We start from the raw sequence: 18,092 nt of genomic DNA on the forward strand, positions 1-18,092 counted from the left end.
ACGTCGCTTGCTTTTATTGTTGTTGTGCCGACTTTTATTTCACTCTATTAGCGTACGTCTAGTTGTTGTTGTTGGTTTGGTCAAACAGGCTGCGGCTGCCAACCGGTTGCGACGCTGTTGCTTATTTGCATTGATTTGGTTGCTGTTGTTGTAACTGTTGGTTTTGCCGTAAATGTTGTTGTCTATGTTATTGTTTTTCTTGTAACTGTTGAAGTTGTTGTTGTTGTTTCTATTTTGATTGTTGTTCTTTTCGTTGTTGTTGTTTTTGTTGTTGAAGCTGTTGAAGTTATGTATATCTGTTGCTGTTTTTTGCTGTTGTTTTTTTTGTTGTAACTTTTGATGTTTTTGTTGTTGTTGTTGCCGCTTTTTGATTTTGTTTTTATTTTTGTTGTTATATACATACATACATATGTTGTTGTTGCTGTACGTTTTGTTATTGTTTTTGTCTTGTTGTAACTTTTGAGGTTGGTTTTGTTGTTGTTGTTGTTGTTGTAATCGTTGTTCTTGTAGTTATTATTGTTGTTATGTCTGTTGTTGTTGCTGTTCGTTTGTTGTTATTTGTTTGCTTTGTTGTAACTTTTGATGTTGTTTTGTTGTTGTTACTGCTGCATTTTGTTGTTGTTGCATTTTATTGAAGTTATTATTGTAGTTCTTCACATTAAAGCGGCACCTCAGCTTGTTGTTGCTTTATTAATAATGCTTTTTCTTGGACATTTAACTGCGATTCGCTTGTCATCAGCGCACTCAAGCACCACCACCGTTCTAGTCGCATGCCACAAATCCGAATGTCTCTCGGACCTGTGCTCCCAGCCGCCAGCGTTGCTCCACTAAAAGTCTGGAATGTCACAAATGCAAAGCAAAAATCTGTCTTTAAATTGTAATAAGTTTTGTTATGAAAATCAAAAAGTATAAAATAAATAGGAAAAAACAAAAGCAACAATAGTACATTACAAACGAAAAAGCAATTGCGCGCACAAAAAAAGTGGGTAAAGAAATGCCAGCGCACACGAGCGTTCAATTAAGCGCATGATCATGCACATTAATATGCATAAGTGACGTTTCCAACACACACACACACACTCGCACAAACTTGCTCGAATTGTCTCATGTGCACTCATGTAAATGTAGAAAGCCCTCTTGTATGCCTGCAGTCGCCAGCGCGCTTTTCACTTAAATACTCACACACGCACAATCTGTTCATGGGCGAACATTCATTTTTATCACAACTCAGCGATTGCGCTTAACAAGCGGCCCAGGTCGGCTCCGAGCCCAGTCCGCCGAGCCACGGCATGCACTCCATGGCAGCCGCGGAGGCAACTCAAGTGGAATTACATGTAAAAATGAGCGATGCTTTCGGACCGGCGGCTTTATAGCGTACTTAACAATATTTTCACAAGCTTGCCGCATACATACCGACAAACATATATACTGACATTTATACATACCATCATATAGGCATAGTGAGCTAGACAAGTGGCATAACTACAATTGTGCTCATAATAGATGGAGGCATTCATTGAAAATTTTCAGTTTGCCGGTTGTTGAGGAAATGGGATGTGATTCCACATAAATTTGTGGCAAGCACCGATACTTACAAGTAATTGCTTGCTTACTCCTTGACTGCGCCTGCGAGAGTAGTAAGAAATGAGTTTGAATTTATTGTGAAATAAATAATATCGATTCGACACACCTTTGCTATGTAAATAAATTGTCGCTCATACAGGAAAGATAAATAACGCAGTTTGCTTAAAGAAGGTTTTAGGTATATTTTTTTGGGAGCCACATTTACATATATGCTGGCAAAATCTTAAGCCTTTGGTAGAGATGCCCGCATTAAAACTCAAAATAAATTTTCATCAAAGCTAAGTAAGATCGAAATAACAAAGATGATAGCGATACGCGATCGTCTAGTATGTTTGGTTTGGTTAGTCTAGTAGGCTAATGATCCATGCATAGGACACCTGATGGTCCTCAGCGATACCAGGTGAAGTAGATTAAGTGCCTTGAAGTAATCCATGAGTAGCAGTCATACTCCAGAATACCTGCGCAACAGGCTCAGTAACGCTGCCTCCTCCGGTCTCTCACGACGTGGCCAAATTTTTGAGTCACTGCGTTGCCAATGTGTAACAAGCGCACAAGTGTAGGTGCATTTTTTCTCAAATGCCTTGCTCTTGACATTTAATGCAGTCTTCTCGATTTGACAGTCCCATTCTGCAGGCGTGCGCCGCCATCAAACTAAGACCAATGAATATTTAAATCATGTTCCTACACTCTCTTTTTTCAAGAATGGGTAGAAACTTTGTGTATTTCTGATTTACTACTTCACATATGGCTTTTGCAGTTATGCGCTCAGGTAGATCGTTGCATCTTCTTTGCCATGCTCCATGTCGCCATCTAGCGACATGTAGCCATCTAGCGAGGCTCCTGTCTTAGCCAACTCGTCTGCTTTTTGCTTTTTGCAGTCTATTTTCTCCTCCGCTGCTAAACCTCTTCCTCACTCAGGTCTTGACGATATTCTCAGCTGGAAGTCCCTATGGAAGTCCAATCTTGAGAAAAAATAGTCTGATTGAATTTCGCTATGTCCATAACTCTTCCTTTTTCAACCACCAAACTCCTTAATTCTATATAAAACAACTCAACTACCTTTTCTGTTTCATCTACTTTATTGATTAGCACTCTTCATGTCACTAAAATCAAAATTTTATCATCTGTGCTCCATCTTATCCCTTGTTGAAACATTAATGGTTTTAGATAGACACATCATTATCAGTAAGGACAGTCATCAATTAGAGCAGCAAAAAAGTAAGGGCGTCACTGTGTTCATCTACATATCTTTTAAGGGCTTCGAAAATCGTCTACTTAGTTCATTAATGATCGTATTAAGTGCTTGACACATATGTACATATATGATATAGATTCTCTAGTGAAAAGGATTGAACACAAAATAAAAAGGGAATGATTTTCGAAAACTTTTTTTCACACATGAGGGCAACCTTGCACAAATAGCTATTGATATTACCTCTAAATTATAATACCATTTCATGAAGGGTATGGAAATTAAAGTCATTTTTAGGCTTTGTCACATTTTAAGATTGTCTTTTTCCTTGTCGCTGCCGCACCCCATTGATTTTAATTACCAAAATAGTAAGTTGTGTAAAGACAATTTCGTCGACGTTTTTTGTTTGTCAAACAATAACGAATTGTTGTTGTTGCAATGCAGTTGTTGTGATTATGTTGGTCGTAAAATTGAAACACATGCGGCGACAAATATTGCCCGGCGTGATCGAGGCGACCGAAGCGGCCGAAGCCATTGGAGCAATAGTGAGTAATCAATTTGATTGGTAGCGTGTTGTTGTAGCGTCATTTAAACACGAAAATGTGTGCAAGCGCTACAAGGCTGCATACTCTATATAAAGGCGCATACAGATATACATTTTCGTAGGCACAAAATAAATGTTTTACAGTGAAAAAATATATATAGTATATAGTAGAAGTTTGTAAGTGGTTCCATGCGGCTTGTACGCACCTTTAAACGTGTAAGCCTAGGCATGTGTACTTTTATACCCTAAACAGGGTATTATTAAGTTCGCCACGATGTTTTTAACACCCGAAGGAAACCCCGGAGACCCTATAAAATGTCGTCTGAAGGATCCGAATAAAGTACTTGCATGGGAACTTTTTATTTTGAGCAGATATATTTATGAAATTTCGTGTGGATTATTGTATAAAGCAGTGGTGCAATCTCCTAAGAAATTATTTAGATCGGATCACTATAGCATATAGCTGTCATACAAACTGAACGAACTGGATCAAGAGCTTGTATGGAAAACTTTTTTATTTGAGAAGATATCTTTTCGAAATTCGGCATATCTTATTATCCTGAACAAAGGTATAATCTCTGCCGAAATTGTTCAGATCAGAACACTATAGCATATAGTTGTCATACAAACTAAACGATCCGAATCAAATGCTTGTATGAGAAACTTTTTTATTTGAAGAGATGTTATCTCGAAATTTTACATGCATTATTACCCAAAACAAAGGTATAATCTCTGCTGAAATGGTACAGATCGGTTTACTATATCATATAGCTGACATACAAACTGGCCGATAAAAAAATTCTTGTAGCCAATATTTCATATTTGTAAAGGGTATTATTACCCCGTTGCAGCCGATGTTAACATTTTTTTTCTTGTTTTTGTATACGTATGTATTTGTACGTGCCTTTGCATTTGGTATGGAAATCTTGTTGCGTTGAAATGTTGACAAGCGACATGCCTTGTTGCATACAAAATTTACCTGCATGTGTGCAACAACACTAACTATTAGAGTAACGACAACAATAAAGCAGTACAGCGCGTTTAGAAGCGACAATCAGAGCGACAACAACAACAGCGAAAATATTTTTTTGTTTTTGAAAAAGAAATTCCTTTAAAAGCATTGCCCACTTCAGCATTATTATATAGACGGCGCGGCCTTTCAACACTACACCAGCTTCCCCCTGCTGCACTCACAATGCTGGTTTGATGGAGCTTGCAGACGCAGCGAAATTTATCGGAAAACCTAAAAATACGACAATGCACTGATTTACATATGCCAGCGGCGCAGCGTTGCCCCACAGTTACTAAACTGCAGGCAACTTATTTATATATAGGTCTTCGTTTGTGTATGTGTGGATGTTTGGCGGCAATTCACTATTGAAATAAAATAATAAAGCCGATCATCTTTATTGTCTTTTTATAGCACAATTTATGGCAATAGAAAATTTCACTATGAAAAATGCGCGCCGTAATGCAAGACAAGCCGCTTTTTGAACGCTTAATTTATTTATGTAGATTTTTTAATTCCCTCACATTTTTTTGTCCAATTTTCCTAAACTCAACCAACTGAAAGTGGTTAACCCATTGTATTTTCCAGCTCGTCGTCGCATACGGTGGGTCATGTAAATTGTGTTGTTGTGCCGCGCGCCTTTTATCGTTCGTTTCGTGTTTGGTGGCATTCGGCTTGCAGGCGGCTCGCCTCTACGTCGTATTGTCTGCTGTTATCTTGGCATCCACATCTATTTTCAATTCGAAACTGGCTCAATTTCCGCATCAGCAGTGTCTGGTACAACAACAATTGCGCCACGTTTAACACCAAACGACGCAGGCGCTACAAAGAAAATCATTTAATGCTGGCAATACTTTTGCATATTGGTTTTGTGCTTCGTTATGCATTCTTCTCGCTGCAGTTTTGCTACCCACTCGGTGTTTAGAGCACAGTCAACTCGTTTTTTCGGCCGCTTGTTCATGTTGTGATATTGTTCTCAGGGTGTCACGTTCAAACCGGCTTATAAAGACCCAAATTTTTGCTTCGGCTGTAACTTTTAAGCCAGGAGTGTGGGTGTTTTATGACGTTTGTCATTAATCTGACAGTTTTTCGTATCTTGAAACCTGAGAAAATTATAAAATAGCTATTTAAACCTAAATTGTCAAATTACAATTTTGTCCCAAATATGAACACTTATGGAAGGCTTGTGAATAGATTTTATTGAAAAGCCTGTTAACTTAAGGAATACAATAGACCACATACCCTTTGCTTTATTTGGGATAGAAGGTTTCAATTCACACCAAAAGAGGGTAGATGTCGGAGCTACATCTCAGGAAATGCTCCATGCTTCCAGGATACTGCGGTATATTCCAGGTTTTCGGAGCCGAAATATTTTGCTCGGAGCTGGATCTCGAGCTTTTTTTGCGACGGAATTTTTTGCGGCCAAGAAATCGGCCGAGATAGCTCCCAACGCTAAATTTGTGGGAGCTGATATCTTTTGCTCGGAGGTGGATCTTAGGCGAGCCTCCAAGCTCCCGGCATACTGCAGTATCTTCCAGGCGGATGTCTTTGTGGCCAGGATAACGGCTGAGATAACTAACAAAGCTAAAGGTGTGGGAGCCGAAATATTTTGTTCGGACTTGGGTCTCTGGCGACCTTTCAAGATTCCGCGATACTGCAGTATCTTTTAGGCGGAAGTCCTTGCGGCCAAGAAAGCGGGTGAGATGGCTAATAACGCTAAAGTTGTGGAAGTTCAAATGATTTCTTCGGAGCTGGATCTCAGACGATCCTTCAAGCTTCCGGCATACTGCAATATCTTTCAGTGGGAAAGCGACTGAGATAGCTAACAACGCATCACAGGCGATTTTTCAAGCTTCCGGCATACTGCTGTATCTTCCAAACGAAAGTCTTTGCGGCTGAGAAACCTAACAAAGTAAGAAACTACATAAATGAGGTCAATATATATAGCCAGGCGGCAATAATGTCGCATCGCATTAAATCAGAGTCTGTCCTTGTACGCAGCGTCGCAGTAAATGTAGTGGCGGACGGAAAGCGGCTGCATATATACTGAGGTCTAAGCTAATAAAGTTGCCAAAAGTGCCAACCGTCTACCTACCAAACCAGTACATGAAAGATGAAAATCACTAAACACGATACACAATGAAATTTTCGAAAGGAATGTCAGGGGGATCAGGCTGAGAGGAAATGCCTTAAGAAAATGCAGGATCGCTAAGAACCTGCTTTTACTTACCAAGTCTCGAAAGGACTGTGGGACGGTTGTTGGCCTTTTGACAGGTCACAACTTACTGGCATCATATATGTACATGCCGGATGGGTATAAGAACGACGAAACATGCAGATATTACAGGGAAGTTGACATAAGAGAGGCGCTAGCACACCTTGTTTGCTTATATCCAACCTTAGAGTATCTAGAACTTGTCTCAGATATCTAAGAGTTTCGCTGTTCATGTGCCAAGATGGAGTTTCAAAATTAGATATCAAGTCGAGAGACGCTGGAACACGTCCTATGCTTATATACAACCTCATAATATCTAGATCGCGTCTCAGATTGTTAGATGAAATATCTAAATTACATATCAAGTCGCTCTTAAAGTTCGCTAAAGGCTTTGACGCATTATACGGCGAATACTTCAGCTAAAATTAAACTGAACCTATAGACTGACCTTACTAAAGATCCATATATGATATATAACCTGCCAGTATCATCTTACCTAACCTAACTAAACCTATTCCCTCAGCGAAGCTTGTCTGAACTATTTCGCCACACAAAGTCTTCGTATACGAGGTTTCGACTACCTTTTAAGCCTAGATGTGTGAGGAGAGATAGAGTATTCTGAGCTATAAATAGCTGTTGATATAAAAAAAAAATAGAATATGCGATCATAAAAATATATGTAAATTCACTCAGAGATAATATTCATTATCAAAAGTCAGTCCAAATTTTTCTAGTGAGAATCTAAATATTTCTAGTTATATTTTGGCAGTTTTAAAATATTTTTTAATGGAACTGTAGTGTCTAAGATCAACAGTTCATTGACTCTTGAAAGTTATATATCATACGTATGTATATATATAACCTTTAGTCCGCGCTCTCATTTTTGAGGCCAATTTGTGCCAAATATAATATACAAAAATTCAGAAAAAAAGTATATCTTTTTATATATTATCATATTTATGACATTTTGTGTTTATTTTTAAAATCAATATAATTTTCTCGAAAAACATCTATTATTATTCTAAGTAAAAATAGCTGGATTAGCTGCTTTGAAGCCAGTCACTACTTCTGCGCTTGAGCGCTGGCAAGCAAGGGGATGCGCAAAGTGGAACAGCGCATTGTGTTGCTGATAAGCAAATCCTGCTAATAAACTAATTAAGCGTTTAGCAGATAACCTTTTGTATGAAAAGTACCAGGCGCCGTAAACAAACTTTTTAAAACTACAAAAGACTGCAAATCCAGCACGGCTTCTGCTGAGACTGGACCCACCGCTTTATACATAGTAAGTACATAAATATGGATTTGGGCACTGCAACCTGTTATAAATAATATCAGAAATATCTTGCTGTCTAATCTCTTACACTACATGCGCATTTCCGATCTTAAGCCATTTGCCGAAAGGCCAATTGTTTGAACGCGAAACAAAATGGCAACAATAAAACTATGAACAATAAATTAAGTGATTATTTGTGGTCGCGCGCTTGTTTATGTGCGTGTGTGTGTGTTCGGGGCGGCTACCTTTTTGAAATGCGTGAAATTAGCGTTTGCCGCAGGAAAATTCAACCGGCCTAACGCTGGTCCGCGCGGTCGTCTATGCATGTGGCACGGAGGCGTTGATATTTCTACCGAAACAAAAATATCTTCGAAGAGAGATAACAAAAAACAAGAAAACACGTTCGGTGCGGTTGTACTGAAGCTGAAATACCCTGCACACATAAAAAAGTTCTTAATACAAAAATGAGAAGTTTTTCGTTCAAGAACTTGCTTTTGAACGTTCAGTTTGTATGGCAGCTATATGTTATAGTGGTCCGATCGGAAAAATTTCTTCGGGTATTGTAGCATTGTCTTGAAAAATAATCCAAACCAAGTTTCGTGAAGTTAACTGATCAAATAAAAAAGTTGTTCATACAAAGGCTTTATTTTGATCGTTCAGTTTGTATGTCAGCTATATGCTATAGTGGTGCGATCTGAACAATTTCTTCGAAAATTGTAGAAATGTCTGGTATAAAAATTTATGCCAAAATTTATGACGTTATATTGTCAACTAAAAAAGTTTTTCATATACGGACTCTATTTTGATCGGTCGGTTTGTATGACAGCTATATCCTATAGTGGTCCGATATTTGGAGTTTCGACCAATGAGTAGTTTCTTGGGGAGAAAATAATAATTTGCAGAATTTTAGTTCGATATCTCAAACCCCGAGGAACTATTTCGGGTATATACGGGCAGACGGGTTGGCAGACCGAGGGACGTGGCTAAAACGACTGAGGTCTTCTTGCTAACCACATACTACTGTGATCAAATTTAAAGGTCCATTTCATCCCCTTCATTCCCCTCCTGCTGCAATACACTTATGTCAACGAATTTTCCAGTCCTCATAGCACTTGGAAAAATCCTCCGCCGTGACCGCCATCAGAGCCTTCATCGATTCAGCTTTTATATCCTCTACACATGCTTTAAACGATCTTCGGCGTTTCCTTCTGGATATTACCAGCTTTCTCGGCAAACTTAATATACCCTGTGCAGGGTATAACAACAGCAGCGTAGAACAAAACCTGCGTGGCAGATAATGGAAAAGGAAAAGACAAGTTTCAAAAATTGGCCACCAAACACATAGACAACCGGCAGTCGCTGTGACACCGGTTATCAGCGTTGTTTGCTAACGCGGCTGCTGCGCCGCAGCCTGTTCCATTGCTCGCCAAGTGTTGCTCACTCGGAGTTAGTGAGCGCGAAACGCTTGCTGCATGGAAGCAATTGAAATAAGCAGAAACACTCACTCAATACTCGTAATGAGTTTTTACAACACATGTACTCGTATATGTTTGCAGCTCACACAGCCATTCGCACATATGTAAATATGTATGCTTAAAATAGCTAAAATAGCGGCAATGTCGAAACATCTGTGTAAACTATTGATGCTCGTCCGAAAGTCTATAATCAGTGCAGTCCATAAATTACTGCAGCGAGACAAGCCAAACGTATGCACTTACTAAAACAACAACAACTGCAACAATAGCCGGCAAATTGCAAACAACTTGAATACATGGCTTCGCTCGCTATTAACTCCCCGAACGCCAGCCGAAGTAGAGCTGCCAACAGTATTTTAATTAGTGGAGTTGCGGACAGCAGAAATTGATTTATGGCTTTTTTTATTGCGGTGTGCTGAAAGCGTGACTGAGGGTTACTGGGGACAAATTTAGTGCGACAAGTATTTGAAAACTAAAATATGTGCCAAGGAAGCTGGCAATTAATGATAGTTAACCATTGTCAACGTTGTCACTGGAAATGCTTTACAGAAGTGTTTTAAAGAAATGTGGGCGTGTTGCCCACATCGTTATTTACTGATTGTTATATAAATTTGCAGTTCAATAATCTTTTTATAAATTATGTTGAAGCTGACACGAAAGGATGCTGGAATGTTATAAATATCTCTTATTTATGAAGCTGTAGTTCAACCATAAGTGTCGTCTCTCGGTTATAACTATTACACTTATTTTCTTAGTTTTTATTTTAACATTACAGAATCGGCTGAAAACTGCCTTTTTCAACAATTTTTTTCTTATATAAAAATTTAAATATTTTTTTATTTAATTATTTATTCTTACACACATACACTAACAAAGAAATTCTGAAATTTTTTGGAAAAAATATTTTAAATTCGGCCATTGCGGCGCCATTTCCGGTAATCCCTCAGCAAACAGAGACCCACGTTGGCATGATAACTCATACAGGATCATCTAAAGTAAAAAAAAATACGTGTTTTAGTTTAAACCTTAACTTAGAACTTGGACGAAGAAAAAAACTGAAAATTGGATTTTTGTCAGACACTTATAAAAAAAAATTAAAATTTCAGAACTTCTACACATGGCTCCATCCTCCAATAATTAACCTTTAAAAATATTTTAAAAAAATATATTTTTTATATTCAGTTAAATTTTATTGCATTTACTAACTGCAGTTAAAATTATAATCTATTTACATACATAACCATACCCAAAATATATGTTCTTCTGATACATGGCAACCCTCATTTGGTCACGTACGCAAAAAGTTAAATAAAAATTGAACGCCTGCCCTGTTGCACTCTCCGTCAGCGAAGACATGATCGTTATATGTATGTATGTTTGTATATGTGTGGCACACTCACTCAACTGCATTCTTGCTCTCAACAAAATGCATTATCTGCTCTTGTATATTCAAATGTTAACATATGTATTTAATTAAATATAAATGAGTAGATTTGTAAGTATAATATGGAGAGACAGCAGCAACCACAGAGCAGATTTTACAATTTCCCTGGTCGTGTGCATGCTACTCAAGGCGACGATATTGATAAAAAAGTGTGGTTACATTATTGAAATTCTTTGTGAAAAGTTAATAATATTATCAAGTATTTATTGTTTAAACTTAGTCCGAAAAATATCCAAAAAACCAACTGATTATTAAAGCATGCTGTTTTTTATCAGAGAGACAAAGCATTAAAAAATTATATACTTAACTCTTTTTTGAAGAAACAATGATTAATTGAGACTACCTATCACAAATAAAAATGCTTCCGTACGATGACTTAATGTTGACCTGTCAATTTGTATGGCGGCTATATGCTTTAGTGATCGATTTGAACCGATCTATTCGGTCAAAATCGTATTCTTTAAAAAAAAAAATCAGCTTTATCGGGACGAGTCGAGCAAACAGGCGTTTCATACCGAAAATATTCATCAAAACTATTCGAACGGACTCGTGAGAGATATCGAGCTCTCTTGCCATCTCTCTAATACTTGCCTGGCGATTTTAAAGCACCCTATCCTTCACTTTTTTAATATTCTCATCAGTTGAAGAGGTCGAAAATCGTCCAGAAAGAGGTATGCCATCAACGATCTCTTGACCGTCTTTGAAGACTTTGTACCACTCGTAGGCTTGTGTTTTCGAATCGCCGTAAGCCTTCTTCAACATTCATAATGATTTCGAACACGAAATTTGATTAGAAATACAAAATTTGAGACAAATTCTTTGTACGAAATTGTTTTCCATTGTATCGCGCTCATATTTGGCATAGTAACTAATGCAAATGGACCTACTCGCATAGATACCTGAAGAATACGCTTTAAAGGTCCCAATAGTGAAACGCTAACCTTTCTTACACTGGGTAGGCTGCCGAAAATTATTTATTTTTGAAGGAATTTAAATATGTTTTTCTTAATTTCAAGGTTAGATACATTTTGTATGGGTTTTCATTGCACTGTTTTATTATAGCATATCTTCAGGAAATGAATCCATGTTCGGAACCTTTAATTATTCTCTAAATAATAGTACATATATACATATGTATGATATTTATCACAGATAACCAATCAATGCAAGAGGCTTTGACTTAAAGAAACTTTAACCAAGGAAATGTGCTCTCTAACTGTCATCAAATGTCAAATCTTATAACGTTAACGTAGTTTCAAGGAATTACTTTGTGGGAGCACTTTAACACCCATATTGGTGTGTGCCGATTTCACAGGTCTTCAAATCATGTTCCAAAAAATATTCGAAATAAATCCTTCCTCTTGATATCATGTTCTCAAAAATACTCGAAATAAACACTTTCCTGAAGGCTACATATCATATAAACCAAGTGACATTGTACATATACTCAACTAATACGCATGTTTCCTTATCTCAATATCCAGAACTTACGCGTTTCGGCTCGAAAAAGATCAGGAACAATTTTACTCAACGCTTTCGGTGCGACAGCGCACTGTTCTTAAGCGATAACAGCAGCATTTACTTATCCCTGGGTGCTCGCATGATTGTGAGCACCCCATATGTGCTTGTAATGCACGGCCAGAGCGCTCATACATACACACAGGCAGCTTGTCTCGCTTACCGCCGTCGTACCTGCCTACCAGCCGTTTCGGCTGTTTGTTATTTGTCAGCCCGCATGCCTCCCATCGAATCAGGTTGAGAGCTGCTGGCAGCTGCTCTTTATGCTACTAGGAGTATTCGCATAACAACAACAAAAAGTGAGCTAAGCCAATATGAGTGAGATATGCAGCACACGGCATATGAGAGTCAACACTAAAACAACAACACACATAAGCGCGAGAAAACGATTCGTGCTCGGTCGCGCGGTGATACGGCCGCATCGGTTGTTTGTTGGCCTGCGCTGTTGGTTTGTTTAGTCGATCGAGTCGATTTTCAGCGTTTAGTTGAGTTTTGTTGGCGAGCCACCGGCAAAACAGCTCGACATTCGTCTGCTCCACACCGAAGCGAACGTACACACGCTGGTGCAGTGAACGCGCACGGTTTACAAAATCAAAACAAACAAGAAATTCGTCCAACCCACGAACGGCAACGATCGCCAATAAAATATATAATAAAATCAAACAAAAATAATTGAAATTAATTTAACGCACAAACAACATAATAGAAGAAAGTACACAACGCAATTGTATAAAATACGGTACGTGTGGTGAAAGGCCAGCAAGCAAACGTAGAGAAAATTAAATTTTACGAAACACAGAGTGTCTTAAGTATGAAAAACGCACAGATCCTGCACGAGCTGTGCTGTAAAGTATACCAAAAATATATGCAAACAGGCGGCAGGCTGCAGCACTTACAAACTGAAATTTACCTTTAGTTTATTTTATGCTATTTTTTTAAGTTTTTTTTCGTCTTATACGCGACGTAAGCGACACGAAACGCGTTGCTTAATTAGCTATTCGTTTAGTTACGAGCATGACGCGTCAGCGTGATCGCCAAAGATTACAGCAACAAAATGTGGCTTGTGCCAGATTTGGGGCGCACATAATTCATTTTATATACACGAAAACATATATATTGATACATAATAATATCCTTTTGGCGCTAGCAGCATATAAGAATTATTAAAAAAATCGTCAAAGCGAAAAACTATAATTATTAGCGTGGGCTAGCCGTTTGTGTGACATAGAAAATGCGAGAAAAATCGCCTGCGTTAATTTATGAATTTATGAGTGAGATATTGGACATACATACATATGTACATATTTTTTTTGAAGTTAAAAGTATATTAGAACTTTTAAGCTATGGTGACAGTGATGAGGCAAGCAAAAAGCTAAAAAATTCGACGGAAATAGTTAAAAAATTCTATAATAATAATAAAAAACTACAAATTAATATATGATAATGTTAAGAGTGTTAAAATAAAGCGCCGAACATTGAAGAACCTCGAAAATATACGAAAAATATTTGCATTAATCAATAACAATTTTTTTCCAAAAATCGCTAAAGACTCAGAAACCACGAAAAATACAAAAAAATATTTGCAATTAATCAATAACCAAAAAGTTTTTTCTTTCAAAAATCGCAAAAATTTTACAAATATTTTTTTTCTTTCAAAAATCCCAAGAAAATACTAGAGAACTTCGAAAAAATAAGAAACATAATTTTTTTCTTTCAAAAATCGCCAAACGCACCAAAGATTCGAAAAATATTTTTTTTCTTTCGAAAGTCCCAAAACACTCAAGAACCTAAAAAATACGAAAAATATTTGCAATTAATCAATAAAAAAGCGTTCTTTTCTTTTAAAAATCCCAAAACCCTCAAGAACTTCGAACAATACAAAAAATTGTGTTATCACTGCTATCGCATGACTAATGCCCGCCTATAAAATACTGCGAACACAACATATGATTTAGAGCGACCAGTGCGCGGCTGACTAATACAAAAAGCATTACTATTAAATCAACGCAAGAACCCTAACCCACACACCCTGTGTTTACATACGTTTTATGGGCTCCAAGGCACCAGCTGTACTACACATGTACTCCAAGGCAAGCAATTGAAAAAAAGCACCAGAAAAAGTAGCAACAAATTAAAATATGCGCAAACAAACACTTGAAATTCGCAAGCACATTCATCTCAACTATAAATAGCCCACACGCGCTCAATGCTTTCGAATGGCAAACGCCCATTACAGGCTGGGAGCTTTGACAGCGGAGGCAGAGACAGCTGAGCGGCTACAAGTAAACATAATTAAGCCACTTTCAAACAGCTGATGAAAGAGCACACATATGTATGTACGTATACACACATGTATGAATATGTAAGTATGTGTGTGTGGGACAAAACCGCACAAAAATATTTATCATAACAAGCATAAAACGTCAAACCTGCAGCATTATCGTACAACGCCGCTGGCACACAAGTACATATGTACATAAGTATGTATTTATAAACATATGTTTTGGATTCGCACTCCGATTCCGCACTCCGACGCGAACCCATTACACACACACTCACGCCAAACCAACCGGCGCTAACAAAACTATAAAGCGTAACGCCAGCGACCTTAGCGCTGCAGCACGCCAACGAACGCTTATTCAATGCACCAACAACAAAAATTCGTACTCAGCTTGTTGAATAACTGCTTATTTGGTCTAAGCGCGATTGGACAGGTGAACGATCAATTTGTATATTAAATGAAATTTCGCCAAGCCATTGAGTGCTTTATGTGCAAATCAAAGATCATGTAAAGCCACGCGAATGCGCTACAAATCACCACTTAAATATGAGCGAGTAATAAACTAGAAAATTGATTGCCAGCGGAAATCGCTATTAACAATCACTTGGTAGGAAATATATGTATATAAAAATGTATGATAGGCGATGATCAGCAGCGAGCGCGCATTAATTAGAAAATTTTCGAAGTTAAACGTTATGGTGATGATAAAGCAAAGATAATTGAATAATCATACTTATATAGTAAATTGATTGGTTAAGCATAACGAGCAGCAGTTAAAGGCGAAGTTTTAATTTAAAGTTTAAAGCTTAATGAGCGCACGGCGATTGGTTGTATTTATACGCTGAACTGCTTATATTAAGTTTGTCACAAAGTACGTAATACTCATTTTTCGGAATTGCCGATGAGGGACCAAACAAACTGAACGTTCAATAAGATCAAGGACTTGGCTTGTATCGAAAACTTTTCTATATGACGAGGTATCTCTACAAAATTTAACACGGATATTTATCCAATGCAACAGTATAATTTTCGAGAAAATTTTTCAGATCGGGCCATTATAGCTTATAGCTGTCATACAAAGTTCTTTATTTGAAAATATATCTTCACTAAATTTGGCATAGATTATTGACCAAATATAATAGTACAATCTCCGAACAACTATATTATACAGCTGCCATACGAATAGAACAATCAAAATTAAGTCGTTGTATGGAAAAGTTCATTATTTGGCAAGATATCTTCACGAAATTTGACAGAGAATATTTCCCAAGATAGTGCTTTAATCTCCGTAAAAATTGTTCAGATCGAATCACTATGACATATAGCTGCCATACAAACAGAACGTTCAAAATTTAGTGCTTGCATTGAAACTTTTTTATTTTTGAAGAGCATTATGGCTTTTGTGGAACCGAAATTAACGTTTTTTCTTGAAAATTAATTATTTAGTTTCGGAACTACGAAACTTCATTAACTTCATTAACAAACGGTAGTTTTTTTTAGAAGTTAATTCAAAAAATCGCAAATTAAGCATACTTAGTTGCATAGTGATATTTCACTAATCTTAAAAGTTATCCTGTTTAGTCTTTTAAGATTAGTGACACGATCACTATGCAACTAAATGTGGTTTATACCCAAAAGTTATGTATGTATTCAAGAAATAACTAAGAAATAATCACAAAAAATCCCAATAACTTACAAACAAATCACACTAGCACAGCTTTTGCTATCGCTCACACCTAATTGAGTTTGAAGATCGCAACAGATCGCCAAACCGTACGCCGCATATGTATGTCACGCCAGCGCACGAGTGATAAGCAAGTTGAAGAGTCACTGGACACACTCGAAATGCTTTAGTGAATCACACAGCAAACTAAATATTGCTAATTAAACTCAAGCAGCCGGAAAATAAAAGCGAAATTCACGCCAATTAAGCCGCGCCAAAAGCGGCAACGTCAACTGAACCTGTTGTGGCAAGAGTTACGGCAATTACATGCAGCAAGACTTGCCCAGTCATACCATAAACCGCTACTTCATATAAATTGTTGTTAAAATTATATACATAGTCATCTTAATTAAGCCTAAAAGCTAGTAAATCGTTACGAAAATACTATTTGTTTTGAAACGCTTTGAATTTCGTTGTTTCATGTCACTTAAGTGTGGCTATTTTCGCCAGTAATTGCATTCCTCACAATAGATTAGCTTGTATAGAATAGAAAAACACTGATAAGCGACTGCATTTAGTAGTTATTATCATATGTATGTATGTATACATGTCTGTATTTATGGACATATGTATGTACGATCGTTGCCAAGATCACTTGTGAAACTCATGCTTCTCTTTTTTTCTTTCTACTTGCAGCGCACACACACACAAACACATATCAGCACTAGTATTCCAGCAATCAACGCACAAACAATTTCTGTAGCGATAATAACTACTGATAGTAAGGTAAGACCCGAACTAACCGCACTATCACAACAGCTGACGAAGCATACGAGCATAAAGAAAGCAGCAGCACGCTTCAGCATCAGCATCAACAGCGTTTGCCGGAGTCGTTGCCTATCAGCGTGCGCCGCTAATCACAACAGCAGACAGCCAATAATAGACTGCAGCGTACAACAACAACAGCAACAGCAATAGTAACGGCCAATAAGGCAGCAATTGTAATTAAAGCAGCAGCCGAGAAAATGATTTCACACAGTCCACCCATCTTCAGCCATAGTCCACCAGTCAGTTTCCTATCGGACTACATGAACAATCATCGGTGAGTGATCGTAGTGCGAACGTTACGAAAATTATTACATACGAATTTGTGTAGGAAGAAAGTTGTTTTAAGACAGGATTGATGATTGCCTGTGCTAAATTTAGTGAAAGGCGCAGTATTGAGTAGTAGTTTCCGCTACAATGTTTGAGAAAAGTGTTTTGAATGAATACGAAATGATGTAAATACGTTTAGAGCAAGCAAAGTGATCGTGCTTGAACGTGAACACCTAATATGGGCTTAAAGTGAAATTAGTTACAATATCACTTGAAGTTGTACTGAACTTTTGGATGAAAATTTAGTTATATTTTTTGGTAAAACTAAAAGTTTTAAGATCTAGAAAAGTGATCGCGCGAAAAGTTTTCGCGAATTTAAATTAAATACGTTTAAATTATCTGGCGGTTACTGGTTATGGTATCACTTGAACTAATATTTTTAGTAATAGCAAAAATTTCAAGTTTTACAAAAGTGATCGTGCAAAAATTTTTCGAAAATTTCCATATAATTCATTATAATTCGTTTAAATGCAGTTGCCTTAAAAGCAAGTGGGCTATAAAGTGCTTAAGAAATGTTTCCACAATTAATTCGAGACATTATGCATAAGATTTGATAATATGAGGAGTGATCGCGCTTAAAAGTGAACCTCTAACATGCGCTTAATATGAAATAAGCAGATAATTAACGTTTTTTTCCTGGAGTCAGCTTGCACTTTTGTATGAAAATATACCAATATCTTCAGTAAAACCAAAAGTTTTCGAGATTTACAAAAGTGATCGTGCAAAGGTTTTTCGCGAA

At 37.3% G+C, this 18,092-nt stretch overlaps 1 protein-coding gene across 2 annotated transcripts in view; it reads left to right on the forward strand.

The window, feature by feature from the left end:
- Positions 1–12,726: 12,726 nt before the first annotated feature.
- Positions 12,727–18,092, forward strand: part of LOC120777790 (protein phosphatase 1 regulatory subunit 3B) — a 32,145-nt gene continuing 26,779 nt past the window's right edge. For both annotated transcript variants that reach the window (XM_040109320.1, XM_040109317.1), the window contains exons 1-2: positions 12,727–12,993; positions 16,895–17,300. In XM_040109320.1, the coding sequence (XP_039965254.1) occupies positions 17,224–17,300 (77 nt within the window). In that variant the 5' untranslated portion in view covers positions 12,727–12,993; positions 16,895–17,223. The remainder of the gene's footprint in view (positions 12,994–16,894; positions 17,301–18,092) is intronic.

The sequence above is a fragment of the Bactrocera tryoni genome, chromosome 5, assembly GCF_016617805.1.
Source record: "Bactrocera tryoni isolate S06 chromosome 5, CSIRO_BtryS06_freeze2, whole genome shotgun sequence".
Taxonomy (NCBI): Eukaryota; Metazoa; Arthropoda; class Insecta; order Diptera; family Tephritidae; genus Bactrocera; species Bactrocera tryoni.